This window comes from Aspergillus ambiguus (genome assembly GCF_047715705.1).
Source record: "Aspergillus ambiguus strain CBS 117.58 unplaced genomic scaffold BDV59scaffold_37, whole genome shotgun sequence".
Lineage (NCBI taxonomy): Eukaryota > Fungi > Ascomycota > Eurotiomycetes > Eurotiales > Aspergillaceae > Aspergillus > Aspergillus ambiguus.
The window spans coordinates 21018-38797 of record NW_027395550.1 but is presented as its reverse complement, the minus strand read 5'-3'; the positions used below and the strand labels follow the sequence as shown (position 1 = coordinate 38797).

Sequence of the window (17780 nt, the reverse complement as noted above, 5' to 3'; positions counted from 1 at the left end):
GAAATTTGCTCAATTGTGAGCATCCTCCGCCAATGAGAGCACGGGATCTGGCAAGCCCTAACTGCAAACGTCGACGGATCCTCGATGTCACGACAAACATCTTCGCACGGATGCAACCCCCTGAAGAGGGTTCCTCTTTATGAAGATGGCCGCGCTGTTGGTGTTGGCGGGCGATCGCTCCTCAATCTATCTAGTACCGCCGCTGGGGCACCGCTGTCAGGCAAAATGATGTCCATGTCTGAGCATTCTTCCGGCCTCCCCTGGCTGGATCATCCCGTCACTTTACATTCCTCGCGTGAAGACTCATGTGACCTGACTCCGGAACAGTGTGCGTATCGACGGGGTCACTGGAGATACTGGTGTGTCTTTTCTCTGCAAATGCTTCTCAGTCAATGCACACTAACCGCAGTATGCCACAGGTATGAAGCCGACCATGTATACTCCCTTAACACCATATACTTCCTCTGCGCAACGGTGGGAGTGTTTGCAATTGCTCACTGGATATCGATATACTCCCCTCAACGGCTTAGACAAACCAGCCTATGGCGGCGTGCAGCTGCTGTAGCGCGCTATCTGGCATACAGATGTTTCCATTTACCAGCTTTGGTCCACAACTCATCATCTCTAGGAGTGATACTTCTTGGGATAGTGGGCACAGTCTTCCTTTTTGGTAATTTTTCGTCTTCAATATCTCATATTGGTCTGACGCTGATCCCTCTAGCTATGACACTCGGTCCGAGACCATACTACTGGCCCAACACAGACACGATCTCCTACGGGAGTAGTCCCCCAATCGCAACGCGGTCGGGGTGGATGGCGCTTGCTCTCTTGCCATTTGTATTGTTAGTGACCCGTCCGTATTTACGGCTGCCAACTAACGATAGTAGAGCGCTGGGCGGAAAGGCAAACCTCATTTCTATGTTGACTGGTATACCACATGAAAAGCTCCAGGTTTTCCACCACTGGACCAGTTACGCCATGTTTGTACTGGCACTGGTGCACACTTTTCCATTCATTGTATATAATATAGGGAAAGGAAAAATGGTGGAAGAGTGGAACTCGGACGTCACGTATTGGACGGGTGTCGCGGCACTGGTGCCACAGGCATACCTGACATTGATGTCAATACCGACGATTCGGTATGCTTTCATCCAATACCTATACAATGTCAGTTGCATAATTCGACTAATATTTACCAGGAATCGCTTTTACGAGTTCTTCAAAGCGACACACTTCCTTGCAGCCTTGCTATTCCTCTTGTTCTTCTTTTTCCACTGTGACTTTCGTCTGTCCTCATGGTACCAACACGCATTTCTCTCTTCAGGGATAGCGCTAATTGTTTCCAGGGACTACTTCATCTCCGCAGGGGCGATCTATATCCTAAGCCTCTCCATCGCCCACGTCAGAACATACCTAATCCACGGCCGCCACAAAGCAACCCTAGAGCTTCTTCCTTGCGGTTTTGTCTCTATCCGTATACCAACCTTGATGACCTGGAACCCTGGACAGCATGTATTCGTCCGTTTCCTATCTCCACAGCTCGGCCTGCACTGCCTGACATCCCATCCGTTCACAATCTGCTCGGTTTCTCATGATCCCGAACGTAGCGGAAAGCCATGCGAGATAGTGCTCAATATTAAGCCGCGAGGTGGACTCACCGCGCGTCTCGCCAAGATTGCAAGCCAGTACCCGGGCTCATCGAAAACAGTGCTTCTAGAAGGCCCATACGGTGGTGTCTCTAAGCACTCAAGCCCTGGAGACCCCCGCTTTGATACGGTGATGATCATCTCAGGTGGCGCGGGAGGAGGCTTCTCATTAGGAATGATAGAGGCAACCATGCAAACAGGGTCCCATGGCAACATGGTCAAGATAATCTACGCGACGCCCTCCATAGAAGTTGCGAAATGGTATCGCAGTGAAATTAAGAGGATGATAGGGAAGCATCATGTTCCCCCCGCGCGTGTTACAACATCCATACACATCACTGCGGACGAAAGTGTTGGAACGGATACAGCATCTCCCTCATCGAAGATGGCCAATCATGAAGACAAAATCGCGGACGATGTTTCGCCCATTGGATCCGACAACGATGTCTCTGAGAAATCGGCCGAGATGCAGACAGGGTGTCGGCCAGATCTGGCTAATATTATTACAGGCTATATTACTGGCGGCCAGAATAAGAGGATTGGTATCTATGTCTGCGGTGAAGCTTCCATGTTGCATGATGTGCGCAACGCTGCTGCAGAAGCACAGAGGATGGTGTTGGATGGTACTCTTGAGGAAGTCTATCTGCATACAGAACCTTTTTCGTAAGTAATTTCAGTTGACTTGACGCCATGATGCTGACATCAATAGGTGGTGATTGAGATTTTTCAATTTTGGACTAGGGTTATACACTCTCCAGTGTTTAATTATGCTAGTTCTGCGATGATCTGGATTATAGCTACAAATTTTACAAATACCTCATATCCAACGTATATCCGTCCTATGGCTGTCTTTTATTTTTAAATTTTTTTTTTTTTTCGCTTAGTCCGTTTCGAGGAAAGATGCACCAAAATCCTCGTTCTCGTATTTGCCTAAGACCCCGCCTTGACTCTAACCACGCTTACTTCTCTTTGACAGAACCAGATGCAACAATGTTAACAATTTTTGCGAAGCTGTAGATTTCTTTGTCCTTTATTCCAGATCTGCAATCCAACCGATCCATGCGTCTCATTAACACCACCCAGTTCTTTACTGGCAGATTGGAGACTGTGAGTTTCGATGATGACAGTATTCCTCCATATGCTATCTTATCACATACCTGGGATGAAGAAGAGCTCAGCTTTCAAGACATGGGCGTGATCGGGGTGGAAACCAAGAGGGGATATGAAAAAATCAAACAGTGCTGTTCTCTGGCTCAGAGCTATGGCTTCGAATACGTTTGGATAGATACCTGCTGCATCGACAAAACAAGCAGCGCTGAGTTATCCGAGGCAATAAACTCCATGTATCGATGGTACCAAGAAGCGGACGTCTGCTTTGCGCATCTTGCTGATGTGCCGTCCAAAAAGAAGTTCTCGGAAAGCAGATGGTTCACCAGAGGTTGGACTCTTCAAGAGCTAATTGCTCCGTCGAAAGTCCTATTCCTTGATGAGACCTGGGTTGGAATTGGGGACAAAACAAGTCTTCAGCAAAGTATATCCGACTGTACGACTATACCCGCCGGTATCCTCTCGGGTGAAGACGAGCTCGAAATGTTCAGCATTGCGCAAAGAATGTCATGGGCGGCAAGAAGGCAGACAAAACGAACTGAAGATCGAGCCTATTCCTTGATGGGTATTTTTGACGTCAATATGCCACTTATCTACGGTGAAGGGGAGACCGCATTTATCAGACTCCAGGAAGAAATTATGCGCATCTCAGATGATCAAAGTCTGTTCTCATGGAAGTCTTGGGATAACCGAGGAGGGCTTCTTGCTACCTCTCCAGCTGCCTTCAAAGGTTGCGGAGATATTGTCCAAACCAGTCCTTTTGACACCTCTAGTATCCCGTCGACTTCAACTAGTAGAGGGATTCACTTGGAACTCCCACTCCTAGGCGTGGGTCGAGGACTAGGGCTTGCAATTCTTTGTTGTCAAGAAAGAGCTGGGAATGATTCATTGATCGCTATCTTCGTGAAAGACTTAACCATGGCAATGATTCGGTTTGAGAGAGTCCGGACTGACGACGTCCAACAGGTTGATTTGAGCCAATTGCATCAACCTCTGAGTCCTATGAGAAGGATATTTATCAGAGGCGGTCGATTGTCTCGAATAGGGCGGATGGGAGGGTCTGAAGAACTTGGCATTCCCGGACTTAATGAGACCTTCTGTGTGGGCGACTTGATTAAGTCAAGGGGGGTCGAAAGTCCATTGGAACTACTGCATGCAGTTGAAAACGGACTTGACGATATTGTATGGTTGTTGCTCACACGAAGTGATGTCGAGGTCCATGTGAGGAGCGACTTGGGAAGTAAAGCACTGATGATAGCAATCGAAAAGGGCCACGAAGGTATCGTGAGACTGTTGCTTGCGAGAGGTGCTAATGCAACTGTCGGAGAATCTAAGAACCTAACGCCACTTTTAAAGGCCGTTGAATACGGACATGAGGCTATCGTCAAGTTGCTTCTTGATCGAGGCGCTTCCACGGAAGCCAAGAACCTGCACGAGGAGACCGCGTTGCTCTGTTCAATCGAATATGGGCATGTGAGTATTGCTCGGCTACTACTCCAGAAGAGGGCGGTTATTGAAGCAAAGGGCCAAATGGATCGTACCCCTCTGTTATATGCCACCGAAAAGTGTAATGAAGACATTGTGAAGCTCCTGCTTGAAAAAGGTGCTTATACTGGGGCCCGGGATGTTCTCTGGCGAACACCACTGTCGTATGCGGCTCGAATTGGCTCTACTGGTATTGTTGCCCTACTACTCCCAAAAGGCCCTGAACATATCAATACGAAAGACATATATGGGCGGACACCATTATCATATGCAGCAGAAAATGGATATGAGGATATTGTTCAAATCTTATATGGAAAAGGAGCTCTTTATGGTGTGAAGGACAGTTCTGGTCGGACGGCTCTTGCATATGCGATAGAGAGGGGGCATCATACTGTTGTCAAGATACTGGAATCGGCAGTGAATTTATACATGTAGTATATCGCTTACTCAAGCACCTCACAGGAAGTGCTGGCCCTCTCATGCCACACCCAAGAATGTTAATTCGTATAACCGGGGCCTACTCTGCTATCGCCGACCTAATATCCTCTCTAGTTATAGTAGTAATTTCCCTATCATAGAGCTCAAGGCCCTATACGATAAGAAAGCCTGAAGGTGGTCGCCAATTCCGGGAGGAAGCCCAACGGAGTGAGACAGTGGCGAGGCACTACCATGGATGTAGATAGGGCTAATACAGAGGTGCACAAGAAGGTGCGGCCAGCCAAGAAGCCTCGCTCCGAGTCAGATGTGTAGGTGAGTAAGGAGAGGTACGTTTGACCATGTGTCATATCTTGCAATATAACCCCTGCTTATCCCCAGCAATGAGCTCACACCTTATCGTGGTGCTGGGGTCTAGTAATCTTCAAGTGTCTTGAAGATGAAGCCAAGATGAGCTCTCATGTATATAACCAGATTCACACATTGCCTACAAGTGCAGCCTCTGCAAGAAATGATACTTTGTCGAATACTGTGCCGTATCATTACTGATAGGTTTCAGTCATCATTAATGCGCACCTTACTATTCTGACAAGCCCATATGGAGAATGTAACTTGTATGTATAGCCACTTAATGCGATTTCAGGTATGATAGATTATAATGGATAAAATCTCAATCAAGCAGAGTTTCTAAACGTCCATGACAGGCTTGGGAATGTCCCTATTAAGTGGGATATCCGCTGGGGCTGCTATCTGGTAACGGCCCTTTAAGTAGCTAATATAAGGAAAAGCCTTCCTATATTTCTCACACCAGGAGCACCCTGTTCTGAAACCGACTTTCCTGCAGTCATTGCACCACCCAAGGATTTGACGTAGATAGTACTTCCTTCTTCTCTTCATTATGGTATCTTTCCTTGTGTTGACGATTGCAAAGGACATGATATCTCTTGAAAATTCCGCGTAGTATCCGGGTGGATCGCATATTTTCCCATATCGACGATGCCACATCCATTCTTCGAGTACCCGTGCACGTGTCAGCTGGTATATCCCATCTGGAAATTTATCATACCAGGCTCGCGGGTTGCACATCACGAAATTGCTGTTTTTGTTCTTGGTAACATGGAAGTAGAGATACTGAAAGGCACGATATCTCCGCCGCATGTGTCGAAGCCAGGTGTCATGCCTTTTGATGGTTTTGGGATATTTCCGTACAGTCAATAAATATCGCCTTTGGTATTGAGACTCGTACGGGTATTTCGTCGGAAACCAGTTCGCAAATCGGTCAAGCCGAAGCATGGCAGCTGTGTGTCCAGGAAGATCATCCAGCTGGTTCTCCAAGAAGAAATCGATGTCCACTAAAATCTTATCAATGTTGTCGAATTCAGGGGCAATGTACCGGTATTTCCAGTCGTTGCGGAGCACCGAAGTGTTGCGTGTCTTGTATCCGTTGTTGATGATGAAGTCGCAACCGTACTCTAAAAAGCGATCGTCGATTTGGGCTTTGCAACCATTAGGTGTGACTCTGACCAACTCGATCTTCCTTGCTCTGACCAAGCGACAGAAAGGCAGGAAAATAATGAAATAGTTAGGCCGTCCATATCCGTTGATGTAGGTATAGCTTCCATTCTCTTCCCAGGTGTTTTTTTCTATATCCGTCTCCTGTAACTCGATCACGATATGCGCTCTGTAGTATTTTGAACGATTCAAAATACTGACAAGATCTTGTGTTTTTTGCCACAGCAAAACAACCTCGCCGCGTTGTGTGGGGTCTGGTGCGATGATTCGTATAGTAAGAACAGTATTGTTGTACGATAGTGCCCAAAGCTTCTTTCTTTTCCTCCTTCCATCTCGCCGGCTTATGTCAAATGTCGTTCCTGTCCATGGGCAATGTAACCGCAACCACGGACTATCGTAGTCGGGAAACAAGGTGTAGTCAAGAGCAGGGTACATTAAGTATGCGATCTCCACGTAAATGGCACGGCTTGTGCGGAGAACTGCAGGCTGTCGCGACGATAATACGTCCGCCCAGATAGGGATCCGGATCTCTATTGGGAGTTTCCCAAAAAGACCTAATGGGGATGGTTTGTCTGACATATTGGTATGACGATATGTGGATGTGGCTTTTGTTGGATGTTGATGGTGTGTGGCATGGACACCAAGGGGAGAGCAGAGGATCTTCATTTATGGTGGTTGACTCATTGCCAGGCAGACAAAAATGAGGTCACTATTAAGCATTCGGCTCACCTAGCATCATTAGCTTACGATATTTCTATTTTTACCGTACAAGATCCGTGGTTGATCTTTATTCCTACAGGTATGCTCTAAAAAGCGCGTCCATATTCGTAGCATGTGCAGAAGCGGATGTACTGCGTCCAGGATCAACCGGTGATGACTATCTGTTTTAAGCACAAACATCGACTGCTTGCTGTGGATGAATCATATCCTTCTCAACCCACGTCATATAATTCCAGTAGTCGCCTTTAGTCCCTTGTCCATTGACAGTAGCGTTGCTGAAGAACTTCGCGGTCCAGTATGAGCTCCCTTGTGTATGCTTAGCGAAGGCATAGAGCCCAGTATTGAGGGCTATCTCTCGATCGGCAAACGTATTGTTCAATTCAGCCTGAATTGACCATTCGCCAATGTAAACAGGGAACTTGCCATCTCCGGCTGCATCTTCTGCGTCGGAACAGATATATGAAGTAATATTCTGCCCAGTAGCACCACGGCCTTCGAAGTAATACCTGTGTACATCGAAGACCATATTTGTATGCTTCGGAAAGTAATGCGACCAGTACGTCTCCGGATGGAAGCTTCCTTGAAACATTATTGGGATTTTGGGATCGACAGAATGCACTTTGTCAATAACCGATCGAATGTACTTCACAACCCACGTAGCTCCATCATCTGATAAAGCTGCCGGGGTACCAAATACAGACATGTCCTTAACGTCTGCGGGTTCATTGATGGGTGAAATAGTGTAAGATTCTGGCCGGCCGGAGAGCTGCACATAGGCAAGGACCGCGTCAATCACCTTGAGAGAATAGTCGAGTGCGGTTTGGTTGTGGAACCAGCTGTAGTGCCCGAAGGCCTCGCCGATGTCCATTCCGTTCACTCCGCCTGGGAGTGAATGTATGTCGATAATAATGTGCATACCATGTCTAGTAATGGCATATGTGGCGATGTCATGCAAGTAGGCAACCTGGTGTCCGGTATAGTACTGAGATCCAGGCACTTTGATCCATGCTGCATATGTAGTAGGAATACGCAGGGTATTCACGCCCGCTCCAGCAAGCTTATCGATATCTGCATGTGTAATAAAGGTTGCATAGCGTCGTTCGAGGATGGGACCACATTGTGACCCTTGCTTGACACAGAGATTCCATTCATCTGTAGCCCCTTTGGAGTACTTGGCCCACCAAGCTGTATCGATGGTGGACTCCTGGCAAAGCCATCCTCCTAGGTTTACCCCGTTAGCCTTGTAGGTGTTCCAGTCAACATATTTTGCTGCAATCAAGGTAAAGCAAGATTGCAGAAGAGTCGCGAGTATAAGTTTGCGCATGATGTGTTTTGGATCCGTCCAGCGCTGCCGATGTCTGAAATAAACTGTTTGCTGCCTTCCACAAATAGTGCCGGACTATCAGGTCCTTCGGGCGTTTATAAGGAGCTTCTACTCCACACCGTGAAACGCCAGCGCTCCACAATTAAGGGCTTGCGTCGTCTACTCGGAACATGTACGGCCGAATATGCCGAACTAACTTGCATGAACCCTCCGTGCCCCATCTTTTAGGAGATGTTCTTCATTGCTAATCTGGGGAATACCCAAGACACTAAAGTCTAAACTCTCGGATATTCCGGGCTGTTGGCGTTGATCACCCCTGTCCTGAGGCGGCAATCGGCTTCTCCAAGCGGCACATCCGAATCTTTTGCCCGTTTGTCCACCCATAGGAGCATGACGTAGTTATAGTTGTTAAAGGGAAGAGGGTCATAGTAGACGAGCTTGCTACTGCGAAGAGTGCTCCTGGCAATTATTGCTATGTGCTGAAATCGGTTAACAACTTAGAAGACCTCCGGGATGTCTCATGCAGGGCCTTCGAAAATGCGCAGAAGGAGCGTTCATTGGTCGCATTGGCAAAACCTTCCGAAGCAGAATCGATGAGTACCCGGGCATGAGCGGAAATTTTCCAGTATGACTTAGTTTCCTTGTGAATAACCAAACCTACTCTTACTTTTGTTCAGATGCCCGACCACACGTGACAGTGGCTGGGTAGCTAAAGTGACCGTGGCTGTCACCCTGCCTCTTCAAACAGCCAGTCCCGAGCGAAGCAGAATTCGGCGACGCAATAACATTGGAGTTAGTAGAAATGTCCGATCAGACTATTTTTGGACTTGTGACGTTCAGGAGTGGGTACTTGTCTCCAAGCCAAAAGTAGGTCGCGGGATCGCTTTAAATCGGACTCGCAGACATGCGAAAAGGATGTCCGCACCCACTGTACTGCTGCCGAGACAGAGTCACAGGCATGTCTGTCTCTCTTCAAAGGCAAGCGCAGTCTTGCGCGTCATTTTCGTGTTGTTGCGGCGAGTGACGCGATCGCCGGGAAAATTGGAAATCTGTTCGGCGACTTCGCCTCCTGAAAGACGAGAACGGAGAGGTGGAAAATTACATGTGCTTGATAGATGTGCCCCTGGCACCCACATAGGGTCCGACGTACAACGACGATGGATACACTCATCTGAGTTTTAAGAACGGGAAGAATTGCTGCAGTATTGTTTGAAGTATCGTCTCCCTTGGCCTGTCATCGATCACGTGGTGTCTTCAGCTTTTGGTTAGCACGAAGTTACGCCCATCATATAGCGTGGATGACTGCTTCCTCATAGTAGGCTAAGTTGGCATGGCTCTGTGTAGGCTGGACTTGAATGTCCTTTGACCATCCAAGCCCCGCCACTGCGTAGCCCAACACGCAACTCTACGAAGTCGAGTGCAAGTTAGGGAAGAAGGCCTACTTGCCGTCAGATATATTGGAAGTTGAACCGTGACGTGGGGTCCCTTATCTCTAGTTACACGCTCCACTTCTAACGCAAAATTCAAACAGTGTCGCCTTTCTTCATAGCTCTTCTGAGTGGTTGTAACTGGGCTGGTAAAGATACCCTTCTGCTTCGCGTTGCTGCGTTTCCTCCGATCTATCTAACCTCCCGCCCTGGACAAAGAACACTGGGTTTTTACCACTCCAAGGCCCAGTGGTCGCCAGCCCACGCTGAGATGTTGAATCCGGAAACCACTAGAGTCTGGGTGGATTTGTCAAGGTGAACGTTCCTGCGATCAACAGGGCGGCCGTTGAATTTGACAGCAGGTATCACCGAATCAACACCCAAAACAGTAATATTCCTCAGGCTATTGCCATCGATCCATCCGCCTTGGCTAATGACAGCATCGAGTCTTCTCCTTTGGACCGAGAATGCCACAGTTAAAGTGGCGTTTGGTGTGACGCTCACGCCGTCATCGAGATACAAGTCACCAGTTGCTTCGCCACCGTTATCCAGGGCCACTAGCACGTCCCAGGGACTCTTTCGTGCATCTCTTGTTGTGAGTGCAGGCTGCTGAAGCGGGAGGACAGATCCCCCTCGCACAAAGACTGGAATGTGACCAAGTGGAGCATCGATAGTTGTGTTCGCCTGGGAGGGCGCTGGCACCGCAGTCCCGTTGTACCAGTCATACCATTTTTCGCGACCCTCTATCAGCCCAGGAAGTACGCCATTAACTGATGTTGCTCCAGGTTCGAGAACAGGAACGACAAGAATAGAGGGGCCCAATAGGAACTGTCGATCTGCGCTAGCGAGAGATGGATCGTTGGGGAACTCCCAGGCAAGGGCCCTCATGACAGTGCGCCCAGCCGTATGGGCGTGATAAAAAAGCGTATACAGATATGGCAGGAGCTGATACCGGATACCCATGGCTGATTTGCTTGCATCAATCACTGAGGCCCATGTATATGCCTCCTGGCTGATAGCCCCGAGAATATTGTGGTTTCTATAGAACGGGAAGAATGCGCTCATTTGCATCCAGCGATTGCACAATTCCATATCGGTGTTATCTGCAAAGCCACAAGTATCCGACCCAAACATCGGAATCCCAAGGAGGGACATTTGAAGTGCTTGTGGGATCGCAAAGGCCATGCTTGCCCAGTTAGACCAGTTATCACCGCCCCAGTGCCCAGCCAAAGCACCAGAACCAGAAAAAGTAGATCGGGCAATAATGAAGGGGCGGTGCCCAGGGAAAACTTTGGACAAAGCGGCATAAGTGGCCTTGATGATACCATGCCCCCAAAGATTGTGCATATCATACTCCAGTGTGCCCTCCGCGTGGGTGGCATTAGGCGAGATGGCAGAGACAGCCAGAGGACCTTTGACATTGTTGATGGCATACGGAGGATAATTGACATCACGGACACCAGGAGTTGGGTTAGTCCGGACATAGGAAGCGGTGCTAGTGGACGTGGATGCAGGGTAAGCGCTGGAGAACGAAGCAAGGGCTGAAGATGCAGCGGCAGCCTCTGTAGAGTTAGTGGCATTGAAACCTTCAGGGTACTTGAGTACTGGATTGCTAGCCTCGCCCGGGAGGGCAAAAGGGGGGTGCACAGGGTTGAGGTGGAGGTTTCCGCTTCCGCAGCTCCCAACACAGAACGATGAGATTTCGCTCATATCAACCCATGCACCATCATATGCAGTCTTCTGATAATAAAGGATCATTTCGTCGATCCACCATTGCTCAGCACCTTCGGATAACCAGTCAGGAAAGACAGTGTATCCAGGCCAGACAGAACCAATATACAGGCTACCATCCGGATTCGTCAAAAATGATCCGGTTCTGTTTCCTCTTTCGAAGGTAGGGTATCTAGGAGAAAGTAAGCCTGTGGAAGCGATATATAGACGGTCTACTTACGCATCGCTCTCAATCTCCGGGTTCGGAATGTAAATGGCAGAATCAAAGATGGGAACATAGTGCCTACCACCCTCATGGAGGCGCTCAAGGAACCTATTTCCTGCCTCGTAATCGAACCCGACTGGTTCATTTTCGAAGTCCCGGTAACGTAGCATCCAGTCAATATCAGTCCTTGGATATCAGTCAGACTGGGGCACTTTCGTTCACGAGAAAGGGGAATGAAGAAAAGGAGAAGGAGAATAAACCCCGGAAAATAAACCGAGGTAGAGAGTGTCACGTACCAAACGGTTTCGAGTGGGATTCCAAACTTGATATGATTATTCACGACATCTTCAAGGTCACCCCAGCTCTTGTACCCCCACCGGCATTGATGGAAGCCAAACGTCCAATATTGCTGCAAGGCGGGCAAGCCTACAGCATTCAGATAGGACGCTGTCACTTCTGGTTGCGTTGGGCCTGAAAAGAAGTACAGATCAATGCTTCCACCAATGGCACGCCAGGTAATACCGTCTGGTTGAAGTACGACGTCTTGCCCATGGGCATTCCGAGAGTACACTCCATGCGACAGAGATGTGTAGTTTTTGTTTTGTTCGGCCTCATTGGTTGTTACCAATGAGAGATTACCAGAAGGAGACTGGGTAAAGTACCGGGTTTCCAGGTAAAAAGGGTGCGTTCCATAAATATTGCTTCATATATCATTAGCCGGTACATGGCACTATATAGATGCCCGAGGAAGGATGCTGGGGAGTAGGTTCCACATACGCATCGACGGTGGCGCCAGCGTCAGCCGCGTAGAAGGTCTTTGTGTAATTGTTGCCCAGCCTGAACGCATGAACAGACTCGCCCAGGCCATATAGATTATAGTTCTCTGGGAGCGGACTTGTAAGCTCGATAAACTGGTTTTCAAAGACTAGCTTCTTCCCTTTGGTCGAGAAAAGAATGTCTTTTGTGGACTTCCTTGCCACCTCGAAGCCAAAGCTTGGCTCGTTAGTCCAGGAAAACTCCAAGTCCGGCTCAACATCGGACTCTTCCACGCCAGGCTTTGCTACCACACTTGGAGGTATGATATATTGAGTTGCGTTCCCGGTACCAATATAGGTTGGGACAATCTCAACATGCAATCGATCTTTGGTCTGATATTCCACAGTGAGGTTCAAGGAGCTGATATCTGTCCCGTAAACGTTGCATGCATTTCCTGCAATGGAGAGTGAGGCTGTCAGCCCGGAGGCTGTCTGTCTGATATTAGAAGCAACATAACCAGGGCAGGCTTCCTGGGCGTCAACAGCCAATGGGTCAATGATATTGGGCACCACAGGGGAAGCTTCGTTCACTGATGGAGGCAGTGTGTACTGAGGTTGGGCGGATGAAGGCGACGAAGTCGTTGGAGTGGCCTGTACGAATGCCTGGGTCATAAGCCAGCAGACGGACAGTCGGCTCAAGTTCTTTTCCCAGTCGCGTGAAGGAGCCATAGCTCGAGACGTGGAGTGAGAGTGAGAACGAATAGCAACAAATTGGAAAGTAAGAGAGTAAGAGAAAGTGAACTCCCTGGCAGGTTCCTCGAGTCCCTTCTGATGCCTGAGGAGCTTGGGGGTGTTAAATACATAGGTCACTAGTGAACGTAGCATCTGGGAGCCTTTCAACCAATAGATCCCCATCACCGCATATTGCGCGTCGCCAAGTCAAATCGCTGCAATTTACGTTTCATAAACGACACCAATTGCTGTGATACTTGCAGCACTCGGGATCTTACTCTGTACTTTGTACTTTAGCTCTAAACTTCACGGAGTAATATCGGTCCCTCTAGAGTTAATGGGGATATGAGGCGTGGTGGTTGGACAAAACATCAATTGTGGATCGCAGATTACTGGGCCCTGGCCTGACAATTGGAAGTTGGGCAGGATGTTGCGGGTCTCGGAGGAGCACGGGTGATCGCCTCAGCGCCGTGGAGATCCTCCCAAATCAGTCCCTTAGACGGCTAGGTATGGTGAAACGACGTGATGACTTTATCGCGCGATGCGTCCAGCTCAGGGTTGGCCAATAGTATTCTTCGCATTGGGACACGAGACGGCAGCAAGTTTAATACTGATCACCATGAACAAATCAGTCCCTCGTTGCGACAGTGTAGGCCCGTTTGATGACTTCATGAGGCTATCAACTGTTCAATTTCATGGGAACTGGCTTGCCCAGCAAACTTATTTTTTGAAATACCTACTTGCAACGTTGCCGCGCTTGACGACTGTAGTGGAAATATAGTTCACTTCTCCCTGCGCATTCAGGTGGTTATAGTCCCGAATCTATTGTAGAAAAGTTCAACCTAATTACCTGCTACCAAGGATGCGCCAGGGGTTCCCGCCGACGAAGCCAGGACCAAACGGGAGAGATCCTGTAACCCTTGAAATAAGGAATGATGTATAGTTCACATCGATACATGACTGCCGCATTCTGTCCAGGGGTACACTGCAAGTCGAATTTCCGGACAATCTACTCCCTCTATAACCGCTTCTTAGATTACACATGCGGACTTGATCCAGACTTAGTTGCGTAAGTTGTTCGTCCCGCCATTTCGAAACAGGGCCAACAGTCCACAGACCATACCATAGTGGAAAGTATGTTCAGCTTGTAGAAAACAACGATGTTAAGGCATTACTCAGAAAGACCCCTCCAGCCAATCTTAAGAATGATTCTCCCCAGGTATGTGCACATCAGCCACTGTCCCCCTAGCGGAAGAATCGCTTTTCCACATCTGAGCAACCAATAGAAATGTCCATTCAGCCACCCATGTCCGTGGGCAGCCGCTGGATTCGCTTTCTTTTCAAAAACAATGTCATTAATACGCTAGTTCGTCGGTCCACACTCTTGTTTTGCTGCCCTTGATCGCCGCACTGTTTATGAAGAGGTTATCCGCTGAGCGCTGCAGGGGCTTCCTCAACATCTACTTCGCGACAAAGAGCGGAAATTGAATCCCCGCCCGAACTGAGATCCAACATGAAATTCAAACAGTCTATCGCAGCCCTACTATGGGGGTCGCTGGTGACTCTGGGACAGAGCACCCAAGGGGGCCGAACGGCGATGGATCCATTCGAAGTCTTCACGATTACCGCAGACAATATTACTGCCAGATTCATCCCTTACGGAGCTCGTCTGATTTCTCTACTTGTGCCGGACAAGGAAGGCATCCTGCAGGACGTTGTCGTTGGCTATGATGACCCAACCCAGTATCTCAACGATACTCAAACCCGCCATACCTACTTTGGAGCTGTTATTGGCCGTGTTGCCAATCGGATCGAAAATGGCACATTCACTCTGGACGGTACAGAGTACAACATCCCGAAGAATCACAATGGCCTGTACACTCTGCATGGGGGAAACGTTGGCTACGATCAGCGAAATTGGAGTATGACGGCTTATACATCCTCTTCCGTGACCTTCACTCTGTACGACGACGCAACAGAAGGCTTTCCAGGAGACGTTGTGACGCATGCCACATACACTGTTGACACCAAGCGTACTGCGGATAACCCACGGGGACTCCCTAGGCTGGTGACGGAACTAGCTTCTATAGCGCTCACTGAGGCGACTCCCATCATGCTCTCAAATCATATTTACTGGAACTTGAACGCATTCAAGCTACCCACTATTCTGGACGATACCTGGCTGCAACTTCCTTTATCTAGTAGGTTTATCGAAACAGACAGCAATCAGTTTCCTACTGGTGGGATTATCCCCGTTAGGGAGACTGACCACAACACCATGGATTTTACCGCCGGTAAGACCATTGGCCAGGATATACAGTATACCGAAGGGCTGTGCGGACCCGGCTGTATCGGGTACGACAATTGTTTCATCATTGACCGTGATCCCCTATATTCCGCTGCTGGTAATGGCTTGGTTCCGGCTCTTCGTTGGACCTCCCGTATCACGGGCATTAGCATGGAGGTTGCGACGAATCAGCCCTCAATGCAGGTCTTCACTTGTCTGAACATGGACGGAACAATCCCCGTTAAGTCTTCTCAGGCTGAACGTAACGGAAGAGACAGAGAGGCTGCTGGTTTCGTGGAGAAATATGGCTGTGTCGCAATTGAGCCGGAAGGTTGGATCGATTCGGTCAACCACCCTGAATGGGGCCAGGACGTGGTCTACTCTCCCGGGGACACTCCCGCCATTAACTACGCCACTTACACTTTCGGCACTGTCTGAAATGTGCTGTCGACTCTGGAAGTCCCAACCACTTTTTGATCATCTCTGGAACTGCAATATGTATGTATGGTTACTACGGCTTGGCTCAGATGAAGCTGAGCTCTGCCTCTAAAGTAAAGTCGGATGCAAGTTATAAAATATGGAGAGTTTGCGTTTTGAATTGCAGACAGCTCAGCCGAATAATTGAGCTGCTATTGGCTGACGAGAATCGTCTCGCCTCTATCCATACCAAGCCCTGCGCCAGGGAGATGCTATGCGTAACCCTTTGAGGGGGAATCCAGGAGGCTAGGTCCGATTAGCGAGGCCCCGTCCTCTTCCCGCAAAGAACATTCTCCACAATCAACCAGTACATTTTGGAACGATGCCGGACCTCTATAACCGGAAATAGCCAGATCTATATTAGCTTTGAGCACGGAAATTCTGGATTGGCGAAGCCTGTATCCTTGAGCTACATGGAGGTCAGTCTATTACTTGCCAGACTGGAATTTCCCTGAGCTCGGAAACCCAGGGCGGCAAAAAATGACGGCAATTATTACTTCCTCACGTTGGACTGGAGAGGGTCGATGTACGGCTAGACAAATCCCCATCTGGATCAGATCGTAGAGAACTTAACTAGTAAGGAGGCTCTACAGTAATTTGAAAAAATTCAGAAGTGAATTAGATTTGATCAACCCTTATATTCAATCCTGTCCACATCTTACCATCAAGTCTATTTATCCTAGATAGCGAATTGAGGTAAAACTAGGTATATACCCCTGACGCCTAACATCTCGCAACGCACATTAGAGGCATTTGTACAATCTAGTGAGTAGCAAAAAAACGCGGGACATGCCATGTTAAATGGAAACTATGGCCATGTCTTGCTCCGTGGGAAGGATGACTGGAGGAATCCCCAACATCCCGAAACGGCGTACCAATTGCCAAGTCAGAAGCCGACTCGGAGTCCAATCAAGCACGGCTGAGCGAGCGCTTGGCCCTAGTATTTGCTCCACCGTAGGAGAGTTTGATAGGAGTCGTGACCGCATTTCCCAGCAGGTTAGTCTAGGATCCAGACGAGATATGAAACAATGTTGGACTGCAATGACGATATGAGTGAACGAATTTCGGTGAGGACAAAGTGGGACCCGCGCCGATATCCCAAACGCCTACCTATATACAGGACCACTGGCTGCCGTACCGCCACTACTCCAGTGCAAACTCTCTTTGGGCCCGCCAGAATCAACCTCTGGCGCACCACTAATGTTACGCGCAACTCTACGCATGAAGCGTTGGTTAATCAATTTCATTGGCCCCAGCGGAATCTGCCCACCGATGGATAACAGTAGTGAGACTGACCCTGAGGGGGGGAATTTGGGAGCCCGCGACGCAATCCCTTCTTCATGGCAGGCTCAGCACCCTCAAGTCCTGATCTGAAAACCCCATGCTTCTTTGAAGATCGTCCCTCGCCAGCTATAGGAGTTGTTTCGCTCACCCTTGCCAACTCCCAGTTGAGGCGGCGGTTGTCGGTTGGACTCTTAGTATGGTACTTTACACAGCAAGAAAAGCTCCAATGCCCTGTTGAGATCGGGGTCCAGACCGGAGTCTGTCACGTTGTAAGACATATTTCCAATGGTGTGATAATTCGCAATGAGAAGCCTTCATCACAGTAAAAGAAGAGAAGTTCACCATAGTTGGCATCGACTCAGTGCATGGCTATGGAATGACCTTCACCTTTTTATGTCCACCAGCCATGGCTTATTCAAGACATCAACGCAGCTATCTATGTGGCTGATCTGGCCTGCTGGCCGCCGGTCTTTTGCCAGATCATTGGCAATGTACTCTCACAGGACAGCAAGAGTGTCTCACCATGTGGATCTTAGACTAGAGTTCCATACAGAGTTGCTGAGAAATTCGGGTCAGCTCCTCGTCAACAATGCGAAAAGACGGCTAGTGCGAGGGTCGGGACAGACTCCACCACCAGCCAGGCTCTGGCCCGT

General features: G+C 48.8%; 6 protein-coding genes across 6 annotated transcripts; 3 read left to right on the top strand and 3 right to left on the bottom strand.

Annotated features, from left to right (window-relative positions):
* Window positions 1–119: 119 nt before the first annotated feature.
* BDV59DRAFT_185610 (ferric reductase family protein) lies at window positions 120–2496 on the top strand. Its single transcript, XM_073690879.1, has 7 exons — window positions 120–359; window positions 420–670; window positions 722–842; window positions 888–1139; window positions 1200–1298; window positions 1347–2309; window positions 2356–2496. The coding sequence occupies exons 1-7, from the start codon at window positions 226–228 to the stop codon at window positions 2360–2362; spliced, it is 1827 nt and encodes a 608-aa protein (XP_073544601.1). The 5' UTR covers window positions 120–225; the 3' UTR covers window positions 2363–2496.
* Window positions 2497–2635: 139 nt separating this feature from the next.
* On the top strand, window positions 2636–4848 carry BDV59DRAFT_209990 (ankyrin repeat-containing domain protein; the record flags this gene model as incomplete). The annotated part of the gene is made up of 5 exons (XM_073695501.1): window positions 2636–3935; window positions 3969–4198; window positions 4232–4290; window positions 4330–4587; window positions 4817–4848. Exons 1-5 carry the CDS (start codon window positions 2706–2708, stop codon window positions 4846–4848), a joined length of 1809 nt encoding a protein of 602 aa, XP_073544600.1. The 5' UTR covers window positions 2636–2705.
* Window positions 4849–5360: 512 nt separating this feature from the next.
* BDV59DRAFT_195349 (uncharacterized protein) lies at window positions 5361–6764 on the bottom strand (the record flags this gene model as incomplete). The annotated part of the gene is made up of 2 exons (XM_073692546.1): window positions 5361–5423; window positions 5694–6764. 2 exons carry the CDS (start codon window positions 6762–6764, stop codon window positions 5361–5363), a joined length of 1134 nt encoding a protein of 377 aa, XP_073544599.1.
* A 144-nt stretch (window positions 6765–6908) lies between these two features.
* Window positions 6909–8262, bottom strand: BDV59DRAFT_209988 (putative cellulase). Its single transcript, XM_073695500.1, has one exon. The coding sequence runs from the start codon at window positions 8227–8229 to the stop codon at window positions 7072–7074; it is 1158 nt and encodes a 385-aa protein (XP_073544598.1). The 5' UTR covers window positions 8230–8262; the 3' UTR covers window positions 6909–7071.
* Window positions 8263–9887: 1625 nt separating this feature from the next.
* Window positions 9888–13076, bottom strand: BDV59DRAFT_209985 (glycoside hydrolase family 31 protein; the record flags this gene model as incomplete). Its single annotated transcript, XM_073695499.1, has 4 exons — window positions 9888–11559; window positions 11608–11778; window positions 11889–12293; window positions 12370–13076. The coding sequence occupies 4 exons, from the start codon at window positions 13074–13076 to the stop codon at window positions 9888–9890; spliced, it is 2955 nt and encodes a 984-aa protein (XP_073544597.1).
* Window positions 13077–14554: 1478 nt separating this feature from the next.
* Window positions 14555–15878, top strand: BDV59DRAFT_209983 (aldose epimerase family protein). The gene has a single exon (XM_073695498.1). It carries the CDS (start codon window positions 14593–14595, stop codon window positions 15802–15804), a length of 1212 nt encoding a protein of 403 aa, XP_073544596.1. The 5' UTR covers window positions 14555–14592; the 3' UTR covers window positions 15805–15878.
* Window positions 15879–17780: the final 1902 nt, after the last annotated feature.

What these genes read in the sequence shown, in the direction of transcription:
- BDV59DRAFT_185610 (XM_073690879.1), top strand. Translation starts at nt 226, where the DNA reads ATGATGTCCATGTCTGAGCATTCTTCCGGCCTCCCCTGGCTGGATCAT. An exon ending in CGGGGTCACTGGAGATACTG is followed by an intron (nt 360 to 419) that starts GTGTGTCTTTTC and finishes AGTATGCCACAG; the next exon opens with GTATGAAGCCGACCATGTAT. An exon ending in ATGTCAATACCGACGATTCG is followed by an intron (nt 1,140 to 1,199) that starts GTATGCTTTCAT and finishes AATATTTACCAG; the next exon opens with GAATCGCTTTTACGAGTTCT.
- BDV59DRAFT_209988 (XM_073695500.1), bottom strand. Translation starts at nt 8,229, where the DNA reads ATGCGCAAACTTATACTCGCGACTCTTCTGCAATCTTGCTTTACCTTG.
- BDV59DRAFT_209983 (XM_073695498.1), top strand. Translation starts at nt 14,593, where the DNA reads ATGAAATTCAAACAGTCTATCGCAGCCCTACTATGGGGGTCGCTGGTG.